Here is a 21,650-nt window from a genome sequence, read left to right on the forward strand (position 1 = left end):
CAGGATTGGGGGTGGGGACCGTAGGTGACCTCCATCATAGCTGTAAGTTCTCAATTTCTTTACAAGGGGAATGTATTCATGTATTACCTATTTCATGAAAAATTAATTCAATATTTTAAATGACTTTCTACATAAAAATCAAGTATCCTGCATGGCCAAAAAAAAAAAAAATATATGCCACCATAAGCAAAATCAAAAGACAAATGATGAACTTGGAAAAGTAGGTGCAACTTCTATCACTAACAAAGTTATAATTAGTTAATATATAAAGAGCTCCTAGAAATCAAGAAGAAAAATACCAACATCCCAATAGAAAAATAAGCCAAGGGTATGGCCATTTCACTGAACAAGTAGTATTAAATAACATGAAAAGATGATTTAACTGCTCTCATAACAGAAGAAATGTGAATTAAAACTGCAATGCAATACTATTTTTCACCTATCAGATTGGCAAAAATCCAAATATTTGACAATGTGGTCTGGTGGTGAGGCTGTGGGGAAAGAGGCACTCTCACATGTTGCTAACAAGAGGGAAAAATGGCAGGCAAAATCTGTCCAAAAGACAAGTGCATTTACCCTTCAACCCAACAATCCCACTTTTGGAAGTTTATCTTTGATATAACTGCACATACAGAATGATGGATGTACATAAGGGTAACTGTTGTAGCCAGCATTGCTAGTAGCCCATAGGGAGCCTTCCTCAGCACACTTACTTCCATCTGCTAGAAAGCTGCAGTACACATTTACAATATCTGTGCTATAAACTGCTCCTTTGTACAGTGCACAACTTGCACAACTATCCACGGCAGCCCTGACTACAGCATGCATTGTAATAGCAAAAGACTGAGAACAAAGCACATGTCCATCAGCTGGGAATAATCAAATAAACTATATACATATATTACCTATCATATAGATACATAGTATATATATACTATACATATGGATAGTATATATACACATACAGTGTATATATAGTATAGTATATATATACTATATACGGTATATATAGTATATATACATATGGTATATATATAGTATAGTGTATATGTATACATATAGTATATATACATACATATAGTATATATGTATATAGTATATACGTATACTATATACAGTGGAATACTGAGCTCCTGTAAAAAACTAATGAGGACACTCCCCGTATCTCCAGAATATATTGTTAAGTGATATAGACTAGTGTATGTAGTTCATTACCTATTATGTAAGAAAGGAGGACAATGACAGTATCTGGGAAAAAATGATGGAAGGATACAAAAGAAATTAATGTTTACTCACAGCAGTGGGAGTGGGGAAAGAGTAGGTTAAGAAAGGGGTGGGGATGAGACTTCTCACTTCATACCTTGTTATATTTTACTTTTTAAATCATGTGAATGTATTATCTTTTCAAAAATAAAACCAATGCATTTTTAAAGTTGCAGATTGTTTGTAACTTTGTAAAATAGAGACAATGAGCTACAAAAATGTATACATGCCATTAAACCTTGTGATTTGTGAAGCTCTGAACAGTCGGGATAGATCTTTACCTATTTTTTAAAAATTCTTCTTGTTACTTAAAGCCTGTACCCTTTTAGCAACCTCTCCCTATTCCCTGTCCCTGCACGCCACCTCCAGCCTCTGGAAACCACTCACTTTTCTACTTTCTGTTCCTATAATTTGACTTTTTTTTAGATTCCACATGTAAGTGATACCACGAGGTATTTGTCTTTCTCTAACTGGCTGATTTCACTTAGCAGAATGCTCTCCAGGTTCATTTGTGTTGCTGCAAATGACAGGATTTCCTTTTTTCAAAGGCTGAATAATATTCCATTTTATACACATATACACACACGTGCACATACACACACGTATGTACCACCTGTTCTTTATCCACTTATCTATTGACACTTAGGTTGTTTCCCAATCTTGACTATTGTGAGTAATGCTGCAATGAACATGGGAGTTTAGATATCTCTTTGAGATAATGGTTTCATTTCCTTTGGATAAATATCCAAAAGTGGAATTGCTGGGTTATATACTAGTTCTATTTTTTAATTTCTTTTCTTTTTTTTTCTTTTAAATTTATTGGGGGTGACAACTGTTAGTGAAATTACATAGATTTCAGGTGTACAATTCTGTATTACATCATCTATAAATCCCATTGTGTGTTCACCACCCAGAGTCAGTTCTCCTTCCATCACCATATATTTGTATTCTTAATTTTTTTTTTTTTTTGTATTTTTAATTTCTTGAGGCACCTCCATACTGTTTTCCACAGTGGCTGTACCGATTTACAGTCAACCAACATGGACAAAGTTTTCCTTTTCTCCACATCCTCACCAACACTTATCTCTTGTCTTTTTCATACCAGCCATCCTAACAGGTGTGAGGTGACATCTCATTGTGGTTTTGATTTGCATTTCCCTGACAATGAGTGATGCTGAGCATCTTTTCATGTACCTGTTGCCCACCTGTATGTCTTTGGGAAAATGTCTAGTCAGGTATTTTGCCCATTTTTAAATTGGGTTATTGGTTTTATTGTTTTTGAGTTGTGTGAATATCTTGTATATTTTGGATATTCACCCAACATCAGATATGTAGTTTGCAAATGTTTTCTCCCATTCTATTGGTGGCTTTTTCATACTGTTGATTTTGTTCTTTGCTGAATAGAATCATTTTAAAATTATGAATGAGGTGCACGTTAGCTCCAGCATAGTGCTTTTCCGTTCTCTTGCGGCCCTCACTGAGACCCTCTCCCTAAATCTACTGGTCTTGAGAGTAGGCCTGGGACTCCCAGCCAGGGCCTGGCACCCAGGAGGGCTCACTGACTGTTTACTGGGCTAGATAAATGGATGAATCCAGAGGCAGTGTACTCTGGAGCCGGACTGCCTGAGTTCTAATCCCAGCTTTGTCACTTATTAGCTATGTGACCTTAAGCACATCACTTCATACCCTGTGCCTCAGTTTCCACTTCTGTAATATAGTAAAAAAATAGTCCTTACCACATAAGGTTGCTATACGGGTTGAATGAACTACAGTTGACCCTTGGAAAACACAGGGGTTAAGGGCACTGACCCCCTGCACAGTTGAAAATCTGACTATAACTTTCGACTCCCTGAAAACTTTAGTCATCCCTTGGTACCCACGGGGAATTGGTTCCAGGACCCCCACACATACCCAAATCCTCAAATGCTCAAGTCCCTGATATAAAATGGTGAAGAACGATGCACACACTTGGCCATCTGCAGATTGGAAATACTATTTTCAATCCACAGTTGGTTGAATCTGTAGATGCAAAACCCAGGGATATGAAGGGCTAACTGTATTTATTGAAAAAAAAAATCCATTTATAAGTGGGCCTGCGCAGTTCAATCCCGTGTTGTTCAAAGGTCAACTGTAATCCATTTACACATAGGACCTAGCACAGAGTGAGAACATGGTAAATATTATTCTTCTTTCTGAAGGTAGAGGGCTCAGGGACTGCTGTTTAAGAGGCTTCGGGGAAGTGGCAGGGAAGGTGGGGGTCCCAGGGAAGCAGGCATTGCTGGGGGCAGGTAGATGGTGGCAAATGCTGCCAAGATGACAAGTCAGAGGAAAGATTCAGGGGTGAAGAGGTCACTGATGATCTTGAAATAATTTCAGGAGAGTGACAGGGACAGAAGCTAGCAAGCCCTAAATCAGGGCAGGAGTGGGAGGTGAGAAAGGAGTGAGAGAGGGCACTCCTCTTGGGAGGAGTGGCTGAGAGGGAGGGAGAGAGCAGAGAGGTTCCAAGGACAACTGGGAGGCATGAGGCATTTTATTTTTAACCCCTGAGACCCTGAGCTTATTTAAATGCTGATGAACAGTAGCGATTGCGACCCCTAGAATAAAAGCAGAAGCCATGAACCTACGCTGATATTCGTTAGTTAATAAGTAAATAAATGGAAGAGAAGGGAAAAAAAACTCTTCCTTACAGTAAAATGGTACCTAATAAAGGAAAAGGGTATGGTGAAATTGGAAAACTACCGTTTGTCAGCTACCATAGCACTAATGTTCCAGGCAAGAATCGTCAATGGATGCCAACCCCAGAGGGCGAGCAAGATATTTACATAGTCACAAAGGGTCTCCTGAGTTGAAAATAAAACGCCCCAAGCCTCCCAGTTATCTTTGGAGCCTCCCTGCATCTCTCCCCACCCCCCTCTCAGCCACTCCTCCCAAGAGCTGTCTGCCCTCTCTCAGTCCTTTCTCACAAAATATTAAAGGGAATGACAGTATCTTTACAATGAGACCCTGGTAAACACCACCTTAACCAAGTGAGCCAAGCTAACACCAACAGTAATGGGAAGAACCAACATCGCGTGCCTCCTGATACGATGCACTGAGGACACAACACATCTATGATAGATATCCCTGCCAAAGATGTATGCCCTGAATTGAATCATGATGAAAACTCAGACTAACCCACATTGAGGGGCATTCTAGAAAACAACTGGCCTCTGTTCTTTAAAAATGTCAAGCTCATGAAAGACAAAGACATCAAAAAAGGGTTCCGGATTGAAGGAAGCTAAAGAGACGGGATGTCTAAATACAATCCCTGATTTTGGATTGGATCCTTGACTGGGAAGAAATACATCTTCAGTGAATGAAAATTGAATAAGCTCTCTAGATAGCAGCATTATAGCAGTGTTAATTTCCCAGTTCGCATAACTATTCTGTGGTTATATAGAGAATCAATGTATTCTCAAGAGCTACACATTGAAGTATTTAGAGGTAAAAGGGAATCATGATGGAGCAAATATGGTAAAAAGTTAATATTTGGGCAATCTAGGTGAAGGATATTCAGAAATTCTGTTTACTATTCTTGCAACTTCTTATAAGCCACAAGGCCATTATCACTTTTAAGCAAAAACAAAATAAAAATATCTGCAGTTATTTCAATCATTAAGTATGTAGTCGGTGTTTCAAATCTCATAAATATCACATATAATTTTTTGCAACTTATTTGAACCAGGATCCAAACAAGGCCCACTCATTGCAATTGGTTGATATTTCTTTAAACGTCCTTTGAAATAACTCCTTTGAAATTACAACTTCAAAGGAGATATTTTTTAAAAAAAGTTCACAAATGGTGATGGATGGAAACAATCTGGCAGTAACAATAGCACAGGCGAATCTTGCTTTATTGCGCTTCCCAGATACTGTGATTTTTACAAACTGAAGGTAAGACTCCACAGCAAAAAGATTCTGACTTGCTGAAAGCTCAGATGGTGGTTAGCTATTTTTAGCAATAAAATATTTTAAAAATAAGGTATGTACATTGATTTTGAATGCTATTGCACACTTGATTGATGACAGTACAATGTAAACATAACTTTTATATGCACTGGGAAACCAAAAAAAATGTATGTGACTTGCTTTATTGTGATGATTCACTTCACTGTGGTATTCTGGAACCAAACCTGCAATATCTCCAAGGTATGTCTGTAAAAATAGTAGCTAATATCTCTTGAGTGTTCCTGTGTTCCAGGCACTATCTACCCTCCCAGCGGTCCTGTGAGACAGTGAGTGTTATTATCCTAGCCTCGTTTCACAGGGGAGGACACTGAAGCTCAGAGCAAATGAGTGACTTCCCTGGAGTTACATAGGGAGAGAGGGTAGAGCTGGGGTGTAGGGTTAACAGAGGCAGATGAGTGGGCTCCTGGATACAGCTGCTTCTGCATTTCCCTTCTAGCGGCCTCACTGTTTAGACCTGCCGTGGTCATTAGTGACTGCCTCTGCCATTAGACTATAAGCCTCGTGAAGGCAGGGCTATGTGTGTCTCTGCCATTGCTATGTCCATGGTACCACGACAGGGCCCAACACAGCGGAGAAACCCAGTAGATGTTTATCAACTAAATCACTGATCTCAATTTACAATAATGATAATATTATACCTATGAATGGTTATAGTTGAAATAATGGTTCTCCTTTGTGTTAATGCATTTCATCTTCAAAACAACCCCGAGGACTGTTTTATCCCATTTCACAGATAAAGAAACTGAGGCTCCCAGAGAAGTCTCTTGCCCAAGGCAGGCATCCAGGAGGGGTATAACTGGCACTTGGCACTTCCCCTCCCCATCCACCTCCCAGCACCCACCTTCTGGAAGTCCTTTTTGGAGATGAGGCCACGGGGATCGGTGACGTAGTCCTGGAAGGCCTCCGAGCCCACGATGTCCTTGAGTTTCAGGAACATGTCGAAGAACTTGAGGATCATCTCCACGTTGGAGGAAGATTCCACCAGCATGTCTACCATCTGCCGGGCAATCATGCCATTCACCACGTTCCCTGTGGGCAGCCCCAGGTCAGTGCAGAGCCTGGCAGAGCCTCCTTTCCGGAGCCCCATGGCTTGCCTCCCTCTCCAGCTCAGGAGCCACCCATGGCTCTCCAAGATTGGCTGTGCTGGTGGAAGTCTCCCCAGCCAGCTCCCAAGCCTCCCCTCAAAGGGCACCGGTCACTTCTTGATCTGTATCAGCATCATGTGCCAACCTGGCTGATCCTGTCTTTGTTCACCACCCCTGAGAGCTGGAGGAGTCACCAGTAAAGATAACAATGGCAAAAGCTAATGGCAGGTGACAGATGCCATGCCAAGTCCGGTGCTAGCATGATCTCATCCTTGTAAGGGAGGTGTGCGCCTCTCCTTTTTTACAGATGAGGAAACTGAGACTCAGAGAAAGTCACACACTCAGGGTTACATAGCCAGTAAGGGGGTGAGGAGGATTTGAACCCACGGATGCATGACCTCAGAGCTCACACACCTAAGCCTTCCACTAGCCCACAGAGGCCAAATAGGTCCATAGATGAGTGAGCAAGCCAAAGGTACGCAGCAGAGAGAGGTAGAGACTGTAGCAAACTGGCTCTAGCTTCTTTTTGTACCTTTCAATTTTAGTATGATTTCAAATTTACATGCAAGTTGCAAAAATTGTGCAAGGGATCCCTTATATATTCCAGATTCACCAACTGTTTACACTTTGCTACATTGCTTTATAATTCTCTCTCTCTCTAGCCTTTCCCTGAACCATTTGAGAGCAAGCTGCAGGCATAAGGCCTTTTTACCCCTAAACATTTCAGGGCATATGTCCTAAAAGACAGAACATTCTCTTATATAATTCTAGTGCAATCATCAAAATCAGGTGATTTAACACTGATATAATTCAGCTATTTAACTCAGTCCAGCTGATTTTTTTTTAAAGAGAAAGCTTGTAAGAGTTTATTTGAGCCAAACTGACGACAATTGCTGGGAAGTGAAATCTCAACGGATTGAGAAAATGCTCCCCAGTCCAGCTGATTTTTGCCATGTGCGAACATGGGCCCAGAGTCACCAAATCTTTTAATTTTTCAAGAAAAGCTGGAAATCTGATATTTAAAGGGAACCTTCTTCTGATTTTTAAAAAAGATAATGACTAGTTACAAAAAAACTGAAACACGATAGGAGAATTAATCATTACAACATTGTAATAGCAAATCTTTTTTAAAACTTGAATGTCTATCAATAGGGTTGCATTTAAACGAATCACTGTAACCCACACAATGGAGTACTATGCCGCCAAACAAAAGAATGAGGACACTCTTTATGAACCTCAATAAGAAAAACATCTGCCTACAAGTTAAATTGTTTTATTAGTAGTAATAAATTATGGTTGTTTTAACACGTTGCGTACGGCGGGATTTAAATCCCTCACACCCCTCTGTTCCGGCAGGTTTTTAAAAGAAACTACTTTAAAATGCACTCTTCTCTTTAAAGCGTAAATGCTTCTATGTCATTTATTATTTTTCTATAAATAATAGATTCTACAAGTAAATTATTCTATAAATAATTATTCTACAAATAATTCAATAAAATATGCAAAGTAAAAAGAGTCAACAGTAAAAATGAGAATTCTCGTTATCCGTCCTTAACGCATGGCTCAGAAAAAAACGAAGATTCTCGTGATCCGTAAGCAACATGTTAAGTCACTAAGTTGTGGGGATACTTGTTAGACAGCAAAAGCTAACTGATACATTAGCAAATAAATAAATCACTATTAAGTACATAAATTCTAAAAAGTGTCCAGCCCACCCATCTTATTAAGATTTCTCTGGGGATTCAATAAACTATTACATGTACAGCCAGGGCCTGACACATAATAAGTGCTCACTAAGTGTCTGTTGAGCTGGTTAATGTGACTTGTACATCAACCCATTGACCCTGACATGATGTCAGATGGGGTTGAAGGTTAGGGTCTCCTGGGTCTCAGAGGGCCATTCTCAGGCTTGTCTGCACCTTTGTACCCCACGCTTCCCCCCACCGGGTGTTTACCTTCTAGTAGTGACAGCAACATCACCACCATGTCCTTCTGTAGATCCAGCAGCTCCTTCAACAGCTCGATCTGGCTCGAGTCCTAGAGACCCCACATCCCAGCTATGTGAGGGCTGGTCTCTGCAGAGATGCCTCCCCCACCTCCAGCTGCTTCTGCCCCTCCTCACCCACCCAGCAGGGCCTAAGACCCCTTTTTTTCTCCCCTCTTACCTCCGAGGGGACCCGAGTCCAGACATGTTCCTCAGAAGCAGGGGAAGGGACAGAGAGACAAGAGTGTGGGGGTGGGGTAGGCTTTTCAGGGGAAGCAGGCCCAATAGATGATGTGTAGGGGGAAGGGCTGGCAGACAAGGAAGGCTGGGAAGAGTATGGTGTTCAGAGAGCAGATGCTTGGAGCAGACACAGACAAATACTGGGGTCAGAGACACAGATCTGGGAGGGGATGAGAGCTCAGTACTGTGTCTGGTCTATGAGTGCTTGACACTTATTTGTTAAATGAATATGTGATGGAAAAAGTGGGACTCTGGATTTAGGAAGAAGGTTAGAGGACACCGTCATGTGCTTTCCAGTAAGCCATTTGGGAAGAATGTGGGAACACACTGCCTCTCCTGTCACAATGCCTCATGTAAGACCCACAGAAACTTCTAGCATGGTCCAAGTTCTACTTCATAGCCCCTATTTGTATTAGGTTGAACTACATAAAATTGCCAATATTTAACCATTTTGACCACAAAATGGTAATTGCATATGATTATACCTAATAAAATGGAGGAGGGGGAAGGATAGCAGAGCAATGGGATGTAAGGCTTCTCTACCCCAATGCTAGTTCGAGGGTTGCTGAGTCTAATCCTAACACATTTCCACAGCTTCAAAGCTCTGCATTCTGATTCCAACATTCCAGGATCTCAAGATCCTAAGATGAATGACGACCTGTGGTGTGTACCTGCCAGGATCCAGCTCTTGCTTCTCTTAAATCCACTTTTATAAGATGTGGAGCTAAACCCATCTTCCTGGTTCTAGGGGTGGATGTAAGACCAGGTCTGGCCAACCAGAGTTTTCTTTCTCTTTGCCACAGTGATTGGTTCAAGGATGGGCATGTGACCCAATAACCCAATCAGTGAAAATTGCAGTTGTTTTCCTGGAGCTCCCGGGGAAACAAGGGTTTTCTCTCTGGAGCTATTAATGGGGTGTATGGAAGCCTAGGGCACCATTTTCTCAACCCTGGGGAAAGCCTGCTTGAGAATGAAGCCAGACAGGAGTCAGACATTTCTGCTGACATCACTCTGGGACCTGGACCTGTGATGTGAACTGATAAATTCTTTTTTCCCCCCTGTAAGTTACCATTTTGCATGGGATTTCTAGCCTTTGCAAACTGACCCTAGATAATGGCTGATGAATTAACACTGTAGGGTTTGGAACTCAAAATGTTTAGAATTTTAAGATTACACCAACAGCCTGACTTCAACTGCACTGATACTGAGGAACTGCATTCCTAAATTCAACTCCTTTCAAAAACTCAGATGACACTGGACAGGGTTTCTGCCAGCCACTGCAGCATCTTTGAGTAAATTAGAAAAAGAAAGCTTCCAGTTGGGAAATTATAATAAATGTACAGAATACTGCCACCTGCTGGAAAACTTTTGTAATACAAACAATATACGTGGTATGATGTCTGGGATGTGGATGATGCGCCTTCAGATGGTTAGCCCTGGTGCAATGTATGTGGCAGCCTTGAATATGTTAACCAGACAGAAGCAGAGCAAATGGATAAGATAGGTATTCATGAAACATTGACAAGGTTGCAAAGGGGTCGGGGTGGTGGGGAAAGGGGAGCACGAAGATTCTAGAAATGGGAGATGGGGCTCGACAGGGACCTTACATCATGGATGACCGAGATGGGCGTCATCTGCCGCAAGCAGAATAAAGAAGCAAAACGTCATCAGCCCCAAGCCCTAGCCCCAAAAGCGTCATCAGCCCCAAGCCCTGATCTAGAAGCCTGCGGGTGTCCTATCCCCAAGGCTGTCCGAATCTGAGATGACCACATCAGAGAAAAAAGAACACCAACCAATCATAGAGGAGTTCCTAGGCCAGAGGGGGCGGGGCCCAAAGGTCAGGCCAATAGAAGTGTGGATGGGAAACCAGCCGATTGGTGGTGGCAGAGGAGGAGGCGGGGTCATGCAGAGAGCCAATCCAGAAGGAAGATGGATTAGGCCACGGGGAGGGAACCAGTCTGGAACATGCCGGGAGCCCTTGGATGAGAAACTGACCGATGGGGCAGGACTTGGAAACGGGCAGTTGGAGGTGCCCGGAAACAGGTGGATGAAGAACAGAGGGGCCCGAACCTGAGCGAGCTTCATCATCATGTGGGCAAACACGTGCAGGAATCCCACCACGGCGTCCCAGAGGCGGCTGTGCGCCAGGCTCTGCTGGTTCCCGGTGCAGGGGCCCTGGGCGGGTGAGGGTGGGGGCAGAGGGCTGCGTGAGCGCCAGGCGGGGTATGGGATGCGGGACTGCCCCTCCCTGCCCCAGCCGGCGGGCCCTACCTGAATATACTCTGTGAGGCTGTTGAACACCTGTTTAGCCACGGACATGGCCTTGGAAAAGTTCCTCTTGCCCTGCTCCTCAATGACATCCTTGCCGGAGTAGTACCAGTAGAAGTCGCTGATGGACTCCTGGTGGGCGGACAGGGTGTGAGGGGGTGCCGGGCCAACGAGGGCCCCCCAGCCCCCGACCCAGGTCACACCTGGACGGCCGCGCTTCCTCACCTGCAGCCGCAGGAGGTAGTCCACTGTGCAGATGATGATATTAATAGTGGTCGTGTTCCCTGTCTGTGTCCGTAGGTAGTTCTGGAAATCTGGAGAGATGAAAAGTCATTCATTCATTGAGAATCTACTATGTGCTAGGGGAGGTGGACAATGAGTTATTTATTCATTTATGTAGGTTTAAATAAAGTGCCTATTGTATGCCAGAAGGCATATAATCATTAATTTATTTAATAACTCTGTCAAGTTCCTACTGTGTGTCAGAAGAAGATGGGGGATCATTCATTTATGTGATAAATATTTATTGTGGGCCTACTATATGCCAGATGTGGTGGAAGGTCAATCATTTAGTCATTAATTTTTCCCCCAAAATGTGTTTCTTGAACACCTACAATGTAGCAGGGGGAAACGGAGATTTAGTCCTCCATTTCTTTCCCAAATTTCTATTGAATGCCTTCTATATACAGATATTTATTGAGTGCTTTCCAAAAGTCAGAGGAGATAAGCATTTGCCATTTATTTGTTCATTTATTCAATATATAATTATTAAGCATACACTATATGTTAATGGGAGATAAAGATTGGCCACTTACTCTTTGGTACTATAAATTTATTGAGCATTTACTATGTGCCAGGCACTGTTCTAGGACCTAGGGATACAGCAGTAAAAGAAAACAGTAAAATCCTTGCCCTTGTGAAGTTCCTATTTTCGTATCGTAATTTTTCAGTTTTTTCTAACTGCAACCTACAGTGGGAAATCCATTTTACATTGAGATCCAGTACACATGTTTAATCTGAAGTTAAATTCACATACACCTGAAGCAGAAGTTTCACATACCCTTACTATGTGCCATGCATTCTGGTATTTTCTGTTCTGTACTAGTCTAGTTAACTATAAGGATTCTGATCTCAACCCACTAAATCTGTAGTCCTCAACCTTGGTTGCACATTAGAATTATCTGGAGGCTTTTAAAAAAATCCCAATGCTCAGGCCCCACCCCAGACCAATTAAATTAGCATATGCGGCGGGGGGGGGGGGGGGAAACCTAGGCTTTAGTATCTTAAAGCTCCCCAGGCAGTCTAATATGCCATTAGGATGAGAACCTCTTCGATAAATTGATTCATAACCCTTTTGGTGAGTTGGTTCCCATTATGTGAAAAACATTGTTCTATGGCAGAAAGCTGGTAACTGCTAGAGCTGAGTGCTGGGTATTTGGTGGTTTAGTAGACCACTCTCTACTTCAGTGTGTGGTTGAGAAGTTTGGGAATAATAATAAAAAAAACACTGTTCATGGGTGGCAGGGGTGGTGGTGGGGAATACTGGGCAGAATGATCAGGGTTATGGTGGGAAGAACCCAGGGCGCTGGAGGAGCCAGTGGAGATGCCTGACCCAGCCTCGGTGGTCAGAGAAGGCTCCCTGGAGGAGGGGGCCTCTGAGCTGAGACCTGAAAGGTAAGTAGGAGTTGGCTGTGTGAATTCCCAGCTCTGATCAGGCAAGTTATTGAACCTCTCTATGTGGCACAGATTTGCCTGTTTCTCCATATATCAATGTGGTCGTCACAGTAGACTCTATAGAGCTGTTGTGAGGTTTTAATGCTTTAGCATACATAAAGGTATAGGACAGCACCTGGTATCTAAGTGCTCAATGAATGTTAGCTCTTCTTAAATGGCCTTAAAGAGAGTGCTGAGGTTAAGAGCTGCACTTAGGAGTGGTGATTCTCCAAGTGTGGCCCCAGACCAGCAGCCTCAGCATCTCCTGGGACCCTGTTAGAAATTCACGTTCCTGGGCTCCACCCCAGAACTACTAAATTAGAAATTCTGGGGTGAGTCCTAGAAGTCTGTATTTTAACAAAGCCTCCAGGTCATTCTTAGGCACACTTAAGTTTGAGAACCACCTCTGTATACCCATTTGCCAAATGACCAATTCATCACATTATCAAGGCAAAAAACACGGGCATTAGTGGTCTTTTTAATGTTTATAGCAATGTCATGTTGCACAGGTGGCTTTAATGGCCCTTGAAAGGTATTTTTCCCCCAAAGTGTTACTTCTGACTTTCCTATAGCCACTTCACAATCACTGTATCAGGCAGAATGTCCATTTTGCCTGGTTTCACATTATAAACAAATAGTCTCTTCAAATAGTCCAGATTTTATAAGCAAATGTACAGGTTTTCTCATCAACTCTGTTTTCTAACTCCTTTGTGTTCATTTAAATTGGACTATATCCCTAAATGGTTAGCTCCCCACTCTTGTAAAGAACTCTTAATTGAGAACACTGTCACAGACATGGGCAAACAAAAAGAGACCAACCTTCTGTCTTTGAATACTCAAGACATGCAAGGCATCTGAGATTTGAAAGATATTTTAAATATTTATTTGATTGGGCAGGTTCATGAATCCACGAATTTAGGCAGAGGACTGGATTGCAAATTTGTTGGGTAAAATCCCTCCTATAAGAATGTTCTCATTTCCAAAAAGTCATAGACCCACGTTATAAAATTCATGTTAAACCCAAAGTCTGATTCCACCTTAGTTAAAATGCAAGAAAGGAAACTCTAGTCACGAGGCACAAAGGTATTTAATAAACCTTGAAGAAAAACTAGTCGTGGACATTAGCTTTTGAGAAAGTAAAGCAATAAGATTATGCTTTATCCTTTGTTGAAAAGAGTGGAGATTTGAGGTAATTACAAATCAGTTACCTTACAGAACACAAGCCAAGTAGGGTGAAGCTTCTATGGAAGTTAAATTTATCATTATTCCCATTCTTCTCATGAAGGCTAATTTCTGGGCAGTCTGGTTTCATAATCACCTGCTAAGCATTACAACCACAACCTTGACACTGAAACAGCATTGGATAAAATATTTGTTGGACAGAGTTTGGGCTTTCCCTTCAATTTTGTAAGCTATGTGTGCCATACGGGGTTATATTTTCTCACCAACAATGTTGTTTAATTAACTTGCCGTGTTAATCTGGTTAAATTGCCTGCACCAGAACAAATGTTGTGAAAACTCTTGTTTAAGCAAGGAAAGAATCTGTAGTCCTTCCTCCTGGCAAAGTATTTTATAAGCATAATTAATGTGATTCTAATAGGTTCATTAAAAAATGCCGTGTGAGTTTTTCCCCCTCTACAGACCTAAAGTATAGAAATCCACCACGTTTACTCACTTTCAAAATGCCTGTGGAAAAATGGCATGTGGCTAATTGAACGTTTGGGCAAATTGATTTTTGGCCACATTGTTTTTTTGGCAGATTGCTTTTGGGGAATTGGACTGGCCAGAGCAAGCGAAAGTGAAGGAAAGTGGCTAAATTCCAGAAATTCAAGAGAGATTTAGGAAGGTGGGTGGATTGGGCTTGACCCTGGCTGAAAGTAAAGGATGAAGAACCATGGTATCATGGGTGGTAAGGCCATCACTGATAGGGGGAGGAGGGGACTAGAGATTAACTCAGGAAACACTTCCAGACTGACCCCAAAACTCTGCCTCCTTTCCACCCCACTGGTCCCTCCTCCTCACCATTATTATGTCCCTCACAGAGCAATTGCAGGAATCTGAACAGGTCTTGGGTGAATTCATCATCTGCCATGACCTTCTCTCCTGGGTGGAAGAGCGGGGCAGGCCCAGAAGAGGTCAGGACACAGGACATGCGTGCACATAGCCCATGCACACTGCAGACACATGCACAAAGCATAGGGGCACTGGGAGGAGCAGCCACCACTTCAAGGACACTGACACAAGGGGGTCCCGATCTCAGAATCCATGACATCAGCAGATGGAGACCTGAGGGCCCTGAGTCATACGTAAAGCTGGGGCCCCAAGTGTCTTTCTACATACTCTGATGTCACCACTTATGTGAAGTCCAGCAGTGTCTGCTGGATCCAGCAGAGGTTCAAGCAGCTGGTATTTCCCTCAGCCCCCCTCCAGGGCCCTGGGGTTAATGGATTATAGGGTTGGGGTTGGGGTCACTTTCAGGCTAAGGCTCAGAGCAGGATGGGATGGGACTGAAAGCCAGACTATTGGCTCAGATGCACTGAAGGCAGTCAATCCAGGAGAAGCAGAGGAGTTGGTGTGTAAACATGGGCAAATCAGAAGGGCATCTGAAAGAAGCCAATCATAGATGGCTGCAGGGGAGGAGAGAGGGGGAGACTAGACAGTGAAATGGGCCAACCAGAGCAGGAGCAGAGGACGCCCGCACACCAATCAGAGTGGAAGCTGGGGGCAACCAATCTGGTTGGTGGATGGGAACCACAGACCCGACCAATCCGGGGTTGTGGCGCAGAGAGCAGGGTAGGGGGGAGTGGGGGTCACCCCATCCCGAGGACTGTGAATCTGGGTCTGGAAGTCCAAGAGCATCCATCTGGAAAGGGGTCTTTGCCACCTTCTCTAGCTTCTACTTTATATATGGGGAAACTGAGGCCAACGGAAGGAAAGTGACTTGTTCATAGTCCCAGGTGTTAGTGGCTAATCTGGGACCCGAATCTTGGTCTCTGGACCCTGATCTGAAGACTGGGCATGTTGACCCACTGAAGGGTTCCTCCCTCCCTGGATGCCCCAGATCCTCAGCCCCCAGGTGGAGGGGGTGGTGGGGGTTAGAAGGGCGGGGTGGCAGAGTAGCATAGCAAGGGGAATGGGTGGGGGGAATTACCGTTCTGGCGGTTGATGACTGGGGCAGCCAACAGGATGGGAGGAGGAAGCAGGAGAAAAGAGGGAAAAGAGAGACAGAAGGAGACAGACACAGAACAACACACACAGTGACACACGGTCAGGGATGAAGACAGACACGGAGAAAGAAACAACCCACACAGAAAGAGCGATAAGGAGACAGAAGGAAGCCAGGAGAAGAGTCGGAAATCACGGTAAAAGCAGTGGGAAAAAGAAGAAGGAAGAGAAAGAGAGATGGAAAGGTAGAGGTGGACAGGCAGGAGGCGAGGATCGGGGCAGAAAGGTTAGACACATCACAACACGGCAAAGAGGAGATTCGATTAACCCGGATTAAGGACATTAATGAGAGAACAGCAACCAGGGCCGGAGACTTGGGGCATGTGGAGGGTGGGGCCCCTGTGGTGATAGGTGAGAGAACACTGGACAAAAAGGACACCCACGGGTGGGGACCACAGGGAGGAAGACCCTGGAGAAATGGGGGGGGCAGGACTGGGGACCACTGCATGGGGCAGGGGAGGGGTATGGTTTTGGGGAAGGGCTGTCTTGGAGGAGGAGAACTCTGGGCAGTGTTGGGGGAGCTGGTGGATCCTGAAGGAAGGGGATGCCCCAGGGAGAGGGGAACCCAAAAGAAAGCCTCACCAGTTCCATCCTCATTCACCATGCCCAGCCCCTCTGCCTTGTTCTGTCTCTCGAATGCATTGAGATCCAGGACGCTGAGGGAAAGAAAGGAAAGACGGGAAGATGTGCTGAAGCTTCTGCCCTTCTCTTCCAGGGCCCTTCAGTCCCCCACAGTGGTAGATGGAGAGCCATACTAAAGCATGAATGAGCAGAGATCAAGAGGAAGCAGAAACTGAGAGTTGAAAGTTATGAAGTAATGTGGGGCGAGGATGACATACGTACAAATTGAAATCAGGAGGATACAGAAACCATCAATTAGTAAAAGACTTCAGAGAAAGTCAACAGCAAGAGGAGACCCAAGGTAGACAGTCGTAGAGTCACATTAATAGGGGCCATCAGAGAGAGAGCCTGGATTCCCTGCTGCTGGGTGCCCCTTGAATTTGCAACAACCTTCTGGTTCCAGCTTCCTGGACCCATAATACAACTCATTCTTAACACCTGTGGCATTCTGCCTCCCTTATTGTTGCATGTGAATTCTTATAATAAACTCCCTGTCATTTGAGCTGGTCTTAGTGGGTCTCTGTTCCTGGAACCAAGAGAGTGGAACTAGAACCGGAAGTGGTACTCAGAGTGGGGGCACAGCCACACCAAACAGCTTCACCAAAAGAAATTCACTACCTGCATGTCTGCATTAGTGCCTGGATGCTCTGGAAGAAGCCGACTTCCTTCTTGTCCTTCAGATAATCCAGCATTTTCTGCAGAGGGGACAGGAGGGGAAAGGAAACGGTGGGTCACACAGGAACCTCCCGCCCCTCTCCACCTTCCTCCCTCGTCCCTTCTCCTGTTACCTGCTGCACATCAGCATTGCCCCCATTTAGGATGGAGATGCCCAGCTTCAGGGTGGAGGACACCATGGCGCCCGTCTCTCCTGGAGAGGGAGGTGGTCAAAAGTCTGCTCCGTTTGGGAGCAGCATTCTCCACCCACCAGAACACAGCCATCCCGGGGGATGTGAGAGAAGGAGGGGGCAAGGGTGATTGTGACTGAAGGATGAGTGAGCAATCGCCAGGCAAGTGGAACATGCGAGGGCGAGGGTGTGCATGCAAACCACGGGCACGCAGGGGTGGGAGAGCATGCCGCTGGGACCACAGGAAATGGGTGGGTTGGGGAGAGTGAAGACAGGATGAGCGCGCAGGAGGACTGGCTGCATAAGGAGAGCACCTTTGCAGGCACTGATCATCTGCAGCACCATCTCCGCAGCGCCCCGGTTGTGCAGACGCGCCTGCTGGTATAGGAGCCTCTGCTTCTCCATCTCTTTTTCCTGCGGCAGGGCCAGGGACACGGGGCTGTGTGAGTCCAAGCTCTCATTCCTTCCACTGTGAGCCTCCTCTATCCCCTGGGACTGAAGTCTGCGATTTGCCCCTTGCACCTAGCCCAGGGCTGGGCGTGGTGCAGTCTTAACCTGGGCCCACAGACCTCCAAGGGGTCAATAGATCAAATCTAGGAAGTCTGTGAACTTGAATGAGGAAAAAAGGTTTATTTTCACATTTACCACCCTCTAACTGAAACGTAGCATTTCCTCCCATTATGGATGAGGCCATGAATCGTGAACCCATAGTTGTGTCACCAAGAAGAATCATAGAGGTTTCCATGTCACATTTTTGTAGACATCGCAAAGTATTGCTTATATTCCTCACTACTTACCAAGTACAGTAGCTGCTGGACCCACTATTAGGTCTTATTTGATAGAAATACAGATATTACTGCATCACATTTTAAAATAATATTTTGATAACTATTTTAATATACTTATTTCCTCTGTTATGCATTCATGTTATACATTTAAAAACATGATTCTGAGAACAGCTTCACCAGATGCCAAAAGGAACCCTGGCATAAAAGAGATTAAGAAACCTAGGGAAATGCTTGCTGATTGTCTTAATGGTGAATGAATGGGTTAATTGTGTGTTTACTAGCGCTTTCTCAGTGCCTGGCCTCTGCAAATGCTGTGTCCCCTGCCTGGAACACCTTTCTCCTTTACTTCTACTGGCACACCCCTTTTATCCTTCTGCTCAGAAGGATAAAATTGTATCCCTTTCCTGTGAGAAACCCTCCCTGATGCTCTGCCCCCCAGGCTGGGTCAGGAACCTTACCTGTGCTACCTGAAATTCTTCCATAGCCCCGTGAGCTTCTCTGGCTTCCCCAGCCCCAGTCCCCCTGCCTGTATCCCCGCATCCCAGCTCTAGCCCCCCTGCTTGTGCCTCCCCCATCCCACCCTGACCACTCTGCCTCAGTTTCCCTCATCACCACCGAGATTGGTATCTGCTTGATACATAGACTGACTTGGTCACTGCTGTGTCCCCAATATCACTCAGCACAGAGCAGGGCCAGCTTTGCTCGGTGAGCACATGCTGAACGAAAGGGGATGACTGGAGTGAGGGTCACCCATCCCTGTTCTCTAGGACCTCCTGATCCCACCTACCTCGAAAGAGACCTCAGCTTCTTCTTCAGCTTCGCCGTTCTCCCCTCCCTCCTCCAGGTGGCAGCTCTGGGGATGGGACATCAGTTAGGGACGATGGGAAACAGAGGCGATACCCCAGTCCACCCCCAGCCCTTTCAGGGGACAGGCATTGCAGCTGGGGAGAAGGGGACCTGCCCGGGTGGGGGCAGGGCCTCACCTTTGCCATGATATCGGCATAGGCCATATACAGGTAATCCTCATCCAGTTTGCTGGAGGAAGAAATTGGGGAGATTGTCAGAACCCAGTGGAGAGGACCCCCGTCTGATAGCAGCTTCCAGTTATCCTTTGGAAAGCCACCCCTCCCCATGCTCAGGCTGTGAGGTTCACATGGGGAGACTGTCCACTGCCAGAGTAGGCCAGTGATCAAGGCTGAGACAATGAGTGCTTTCTATCTGCTTGGCCACAATAACGCGTCAGAGATGGTCATACGATCCAGGGTGGTCCAGTGGAGCTCATTTTGGGAGTTTTGCTGGAGCTATTGGGAGACGTGCTCCCTTTCCACTGGGGTTACTAAAATGGTGTGAGGGAAGGCGGAAGTTTCTGGGTCCATCTTGTCACTTGCCGGCTCACTTAACAACTATGACCAACCACCGTGTCCTTGGGTCTTTTCAATAATAATAATAATAATAATAATAGTAATAATAGTAATGGTCAAGACCTATTAGGTGTTTACCCTAAGTTAGTCCCTGCTTTAAGTGCTTTATATATACATTAACAGTTATGTATTAGGTATATATATTATTAGCCTTTTTACCAGTGAGGAAACTGAGGCAAAAAGAACCTTCTTGGCCAAGGTCACACAGCTTGTACTGGAATTCAGACTTGGACAGTCTAACTCCAGAGAGTCATTGCTTTCCCAGAGGACAGAAAACAGGACATGCAACTTCCCAGACTCCCTTGCAGCTAGCGGTGGCCTGATGTCAGGATGCTAGCCAATGAGATATGTGCAGAAGCCCAGCAGGGAGGGCTTCTCTTCTTGGATTAAAAAGATCTTGGTTTTGCATAGAGGAAAAAAAAGCCTCTCCCTTTCTTTCTGCCGGCATGTGTTCATGTCTGGAAGTTCAGCATCCATCTTCTGACCACAAGACAAAAGCTCAGAATGGCAGTGCAGAAAACCTGAACAAGCCTGTCAGCCTGAATAACCCTTTAACTGTAATTGTGTCACTGCCCAGGCCTGGACTTTTTACCCTCTCACTTCATGTTATGTGAAAAAAATAAATCCCTGTGCCTCCATTTACTCATCCACAAAAAGGAGTTGACAATAATACCTATCTTATAGTGTGAAGATTAAGTGGGGAAATACAGATGTCAAGTGCTGACTTAGTATGGTGCTTGACACATAATAAGCACTTGATAAATGTCATCTGCTGTCACTGTCAGCAGCAGCAGCACCCTTCTTATGGTCCCATGACTTTTTTTTTTATTCCCATGACTGCAATGAACCCATATGAAGACTTTGTGTGAGTTAGAAAAAGGCCCTCCTTGCTCACTTCCATCTGTTGAAAATCTGTCATAATATACTGATTTTTTCCCCTACAATATAGTGATTTTGTTTGAGTAAGACACTTTCTTCTAGAAAAGTCAAAATCGATATTGTTTGGGATGTGAACCCTTCAGAGGAGACGGCCCTGTGAAGTGCTCAGCTGTCCAATGGTACATGGTGGCTCTGCCATCTTAATAACGTGACATTGAAAGATCAGTGTGGGGCTCCCCTAGGACACAGAGGGTCTCTCTTGAGGAACAGGGAGGCTGCAGGAGGGTAAAGGGTTCCTCTTCTAAGCCGTAGGAAGGGTCCTCACCTCTTTTCAGTCAGGGCCGTGCGGCTGAAGTGCAGGACGAGCTGGTGCAGGGGGTCTGGCTTCTTGTCCTCCACCTCCTCTTCCTCTTCCTCCTGCTCCCCAGCTTTCTGGAGGGAGGGGTGGGGGTTGGGGGAGAGGCTTCTAGAGTCCCCTCCTGTCTACCCATAGCCCTGGCGGGCTGGATTTTCTTCTCTTCCCTCACATCCTGTACCCTCCTCTGGTTCTGCCCAAACCAGGGGCTGCCTTTCCCATACCCCTCAATGTGAAGGGCGACCCCTGGAGGTGTGCAAGGGGCAGCCTCCGCCCCAGCCCTATCCAGCTCTGCCCCCACACTCCCAGACAGGCCCCAGCTCACCGAAAGGTCATCGATCATGCGGTCCTCAAAACTGTGGTCTTCAGTCAGGATCCATGTGGCCTTGTAGCTTTCCAGGAACATGTTACATGCCCGGTGCCTGAAAGAGAAGGGTGTGGGGCGACAGTGGGACCTTCTCTCCACACTTCCTCTCACCTCCCCCAACTGCCTCTGCCTCCCCCAACTAATCCTCAAGACCCCATCACGTTGGCACTCCATCCTCCAGCCTCCTCAGCCACCCTTTCTCTGAGGCCCCTTTAGCTCCCCTCCTCTCTGGGGGTCTTACGTGGGCAGGTTGTACAGGGGGGTCATGCGGAAACAGGCAACGACCGCTCTCCGGCGCTGCTTGGACAAGAGTTTGTGCCACACAGCCTTCTTGGACTTGTAAGGGTGCTCGACCTGGGAGCGGGACAATCTGTTATGTCCCTAGACTCTGCCCCTGGCATGATTCCTATCTCCAGCTCCAAGTGAAACTGCCCATTTATGCCCCGGTCCAAATTGAGGCCGACTCACAGGGCCAAAAGAACACGTTGGCTCCACCAACAAAGTTCTGACCTGGGTTCAGCTTCCAGAACGAAATTTCTCCCCTATGCCCCGCTCAGACTTCCCGGGCCCCGCCCCAATCCCAAGACC

The 21,650-nt window shown here is 45.3% G+C and overlaps 1 protein-coding gene across 10 annotated transcripts in view; it reads right to left on the reverse strand.

Moving 5' to 3' along the window:
* The window catches only part of RYR1 (ryanodine receptor 1), a 110,200-nt gene that overhangs the window by 20,426 nt on the left and 68,124 nt on the right, over nucleotides 1-21,650 (reverse strand). For 4 of the 10 annotated variants that reach the window (XM_074314382.2, XM_074314380.2, XM_074314379.2 and 1 more), the window contains 18 exons: nucleotides 21,304-21,416; nucleotides 21,021-21,117; nucleotides 20,666-20,772; nucleotides 19,024-19,075; nucleotides 18,828-18,893; nucleotides 17,567-17,666; nucleotides 17,196-17,275; nucleotides 17,026-17,102; nucleotides 16,369-16,442; nucleotides 15,713-15,730; nucleotides 14,584-14,664; nucleotides 11,074-11,162; nucleotides 10,852-10,980; nucleotides 10,651-10,755; nucleotides 10,188-10,214; nucleotides 8,522-8,551; nucleotides 8,312-8,393; nucleotides 6,113-6,300 (listed from right to left, as the gene is read on the reverse strand). In XM_074314382.2, the coding sequence (XP_074170483.1) occupies nucleotides 6,113-6,300; nucleotides 8,312-8,393; nucleotides 8,522-8,551; nucleotides 10,188-10,214; nucleotides 10,651-10,755; nucleotides 10,852-10,980; nucleotides 11,074-11,162; nucleotides 14,584-14,664; nucleotides 15,713-15,730; nucleotides 16,369-16,442; nucleotides 17,026-17,102; nucleotides 17,196-17,275; nucleotides 17,567-17,666; nucleotides 18,828-18,893; nucleotides 19,024-19,075; nucleotides 20,666-20,772; nucleotides 21,021-21,117; nucleotides 21,304-21,416 (1,515 nt within the window). The remainder of the gene's footprint in view (nucleotides 1-6,112; nucleotides 6,301-8,311; nucleotides 8,394-8,521; nucleotides 8,552-10,187; nucleotides 10,215-10,650; nucleotides 10,756-10,851; nucleotides 10,981-11,073; nucleotides 11,163-14,583; nucleotides 14,665-15,712; nucleotides 15,731-16,368; nucleotides 16,443-17,025; nucleotides 17,103-17,195; nucleotides 17,276-17,566; nucleotides 17,667-18,827; nucleotides 18,894-19,023; nucleotides 19,076-20,665; nucleotides 20,773-21,020; nucleotides 21,118-21,303; nucleotides 21,417-21,650) is intronic. The other 6 variants (XM_074314388.2, XM_074314387.2, XM_074314385.2 and 3 more) reach the window with 3 other exon arrangements.

The sequence above is a fragment of the Rhinolophus sinicus genome, chromosome 8 (assembly GCF_057876585.1).
Source record: "Rhinolophus sinicus isolate RSI-liver-muscle chromosome 8, RSI-T2T, whole genome shotgun sequence".
Lineage (NCBI taxonomy): Eukaryota > Metazoa > Chordata > Mammalia > Chiroptera > Rhinolophidae > Rhinolophus > Rhinolophus sinicus.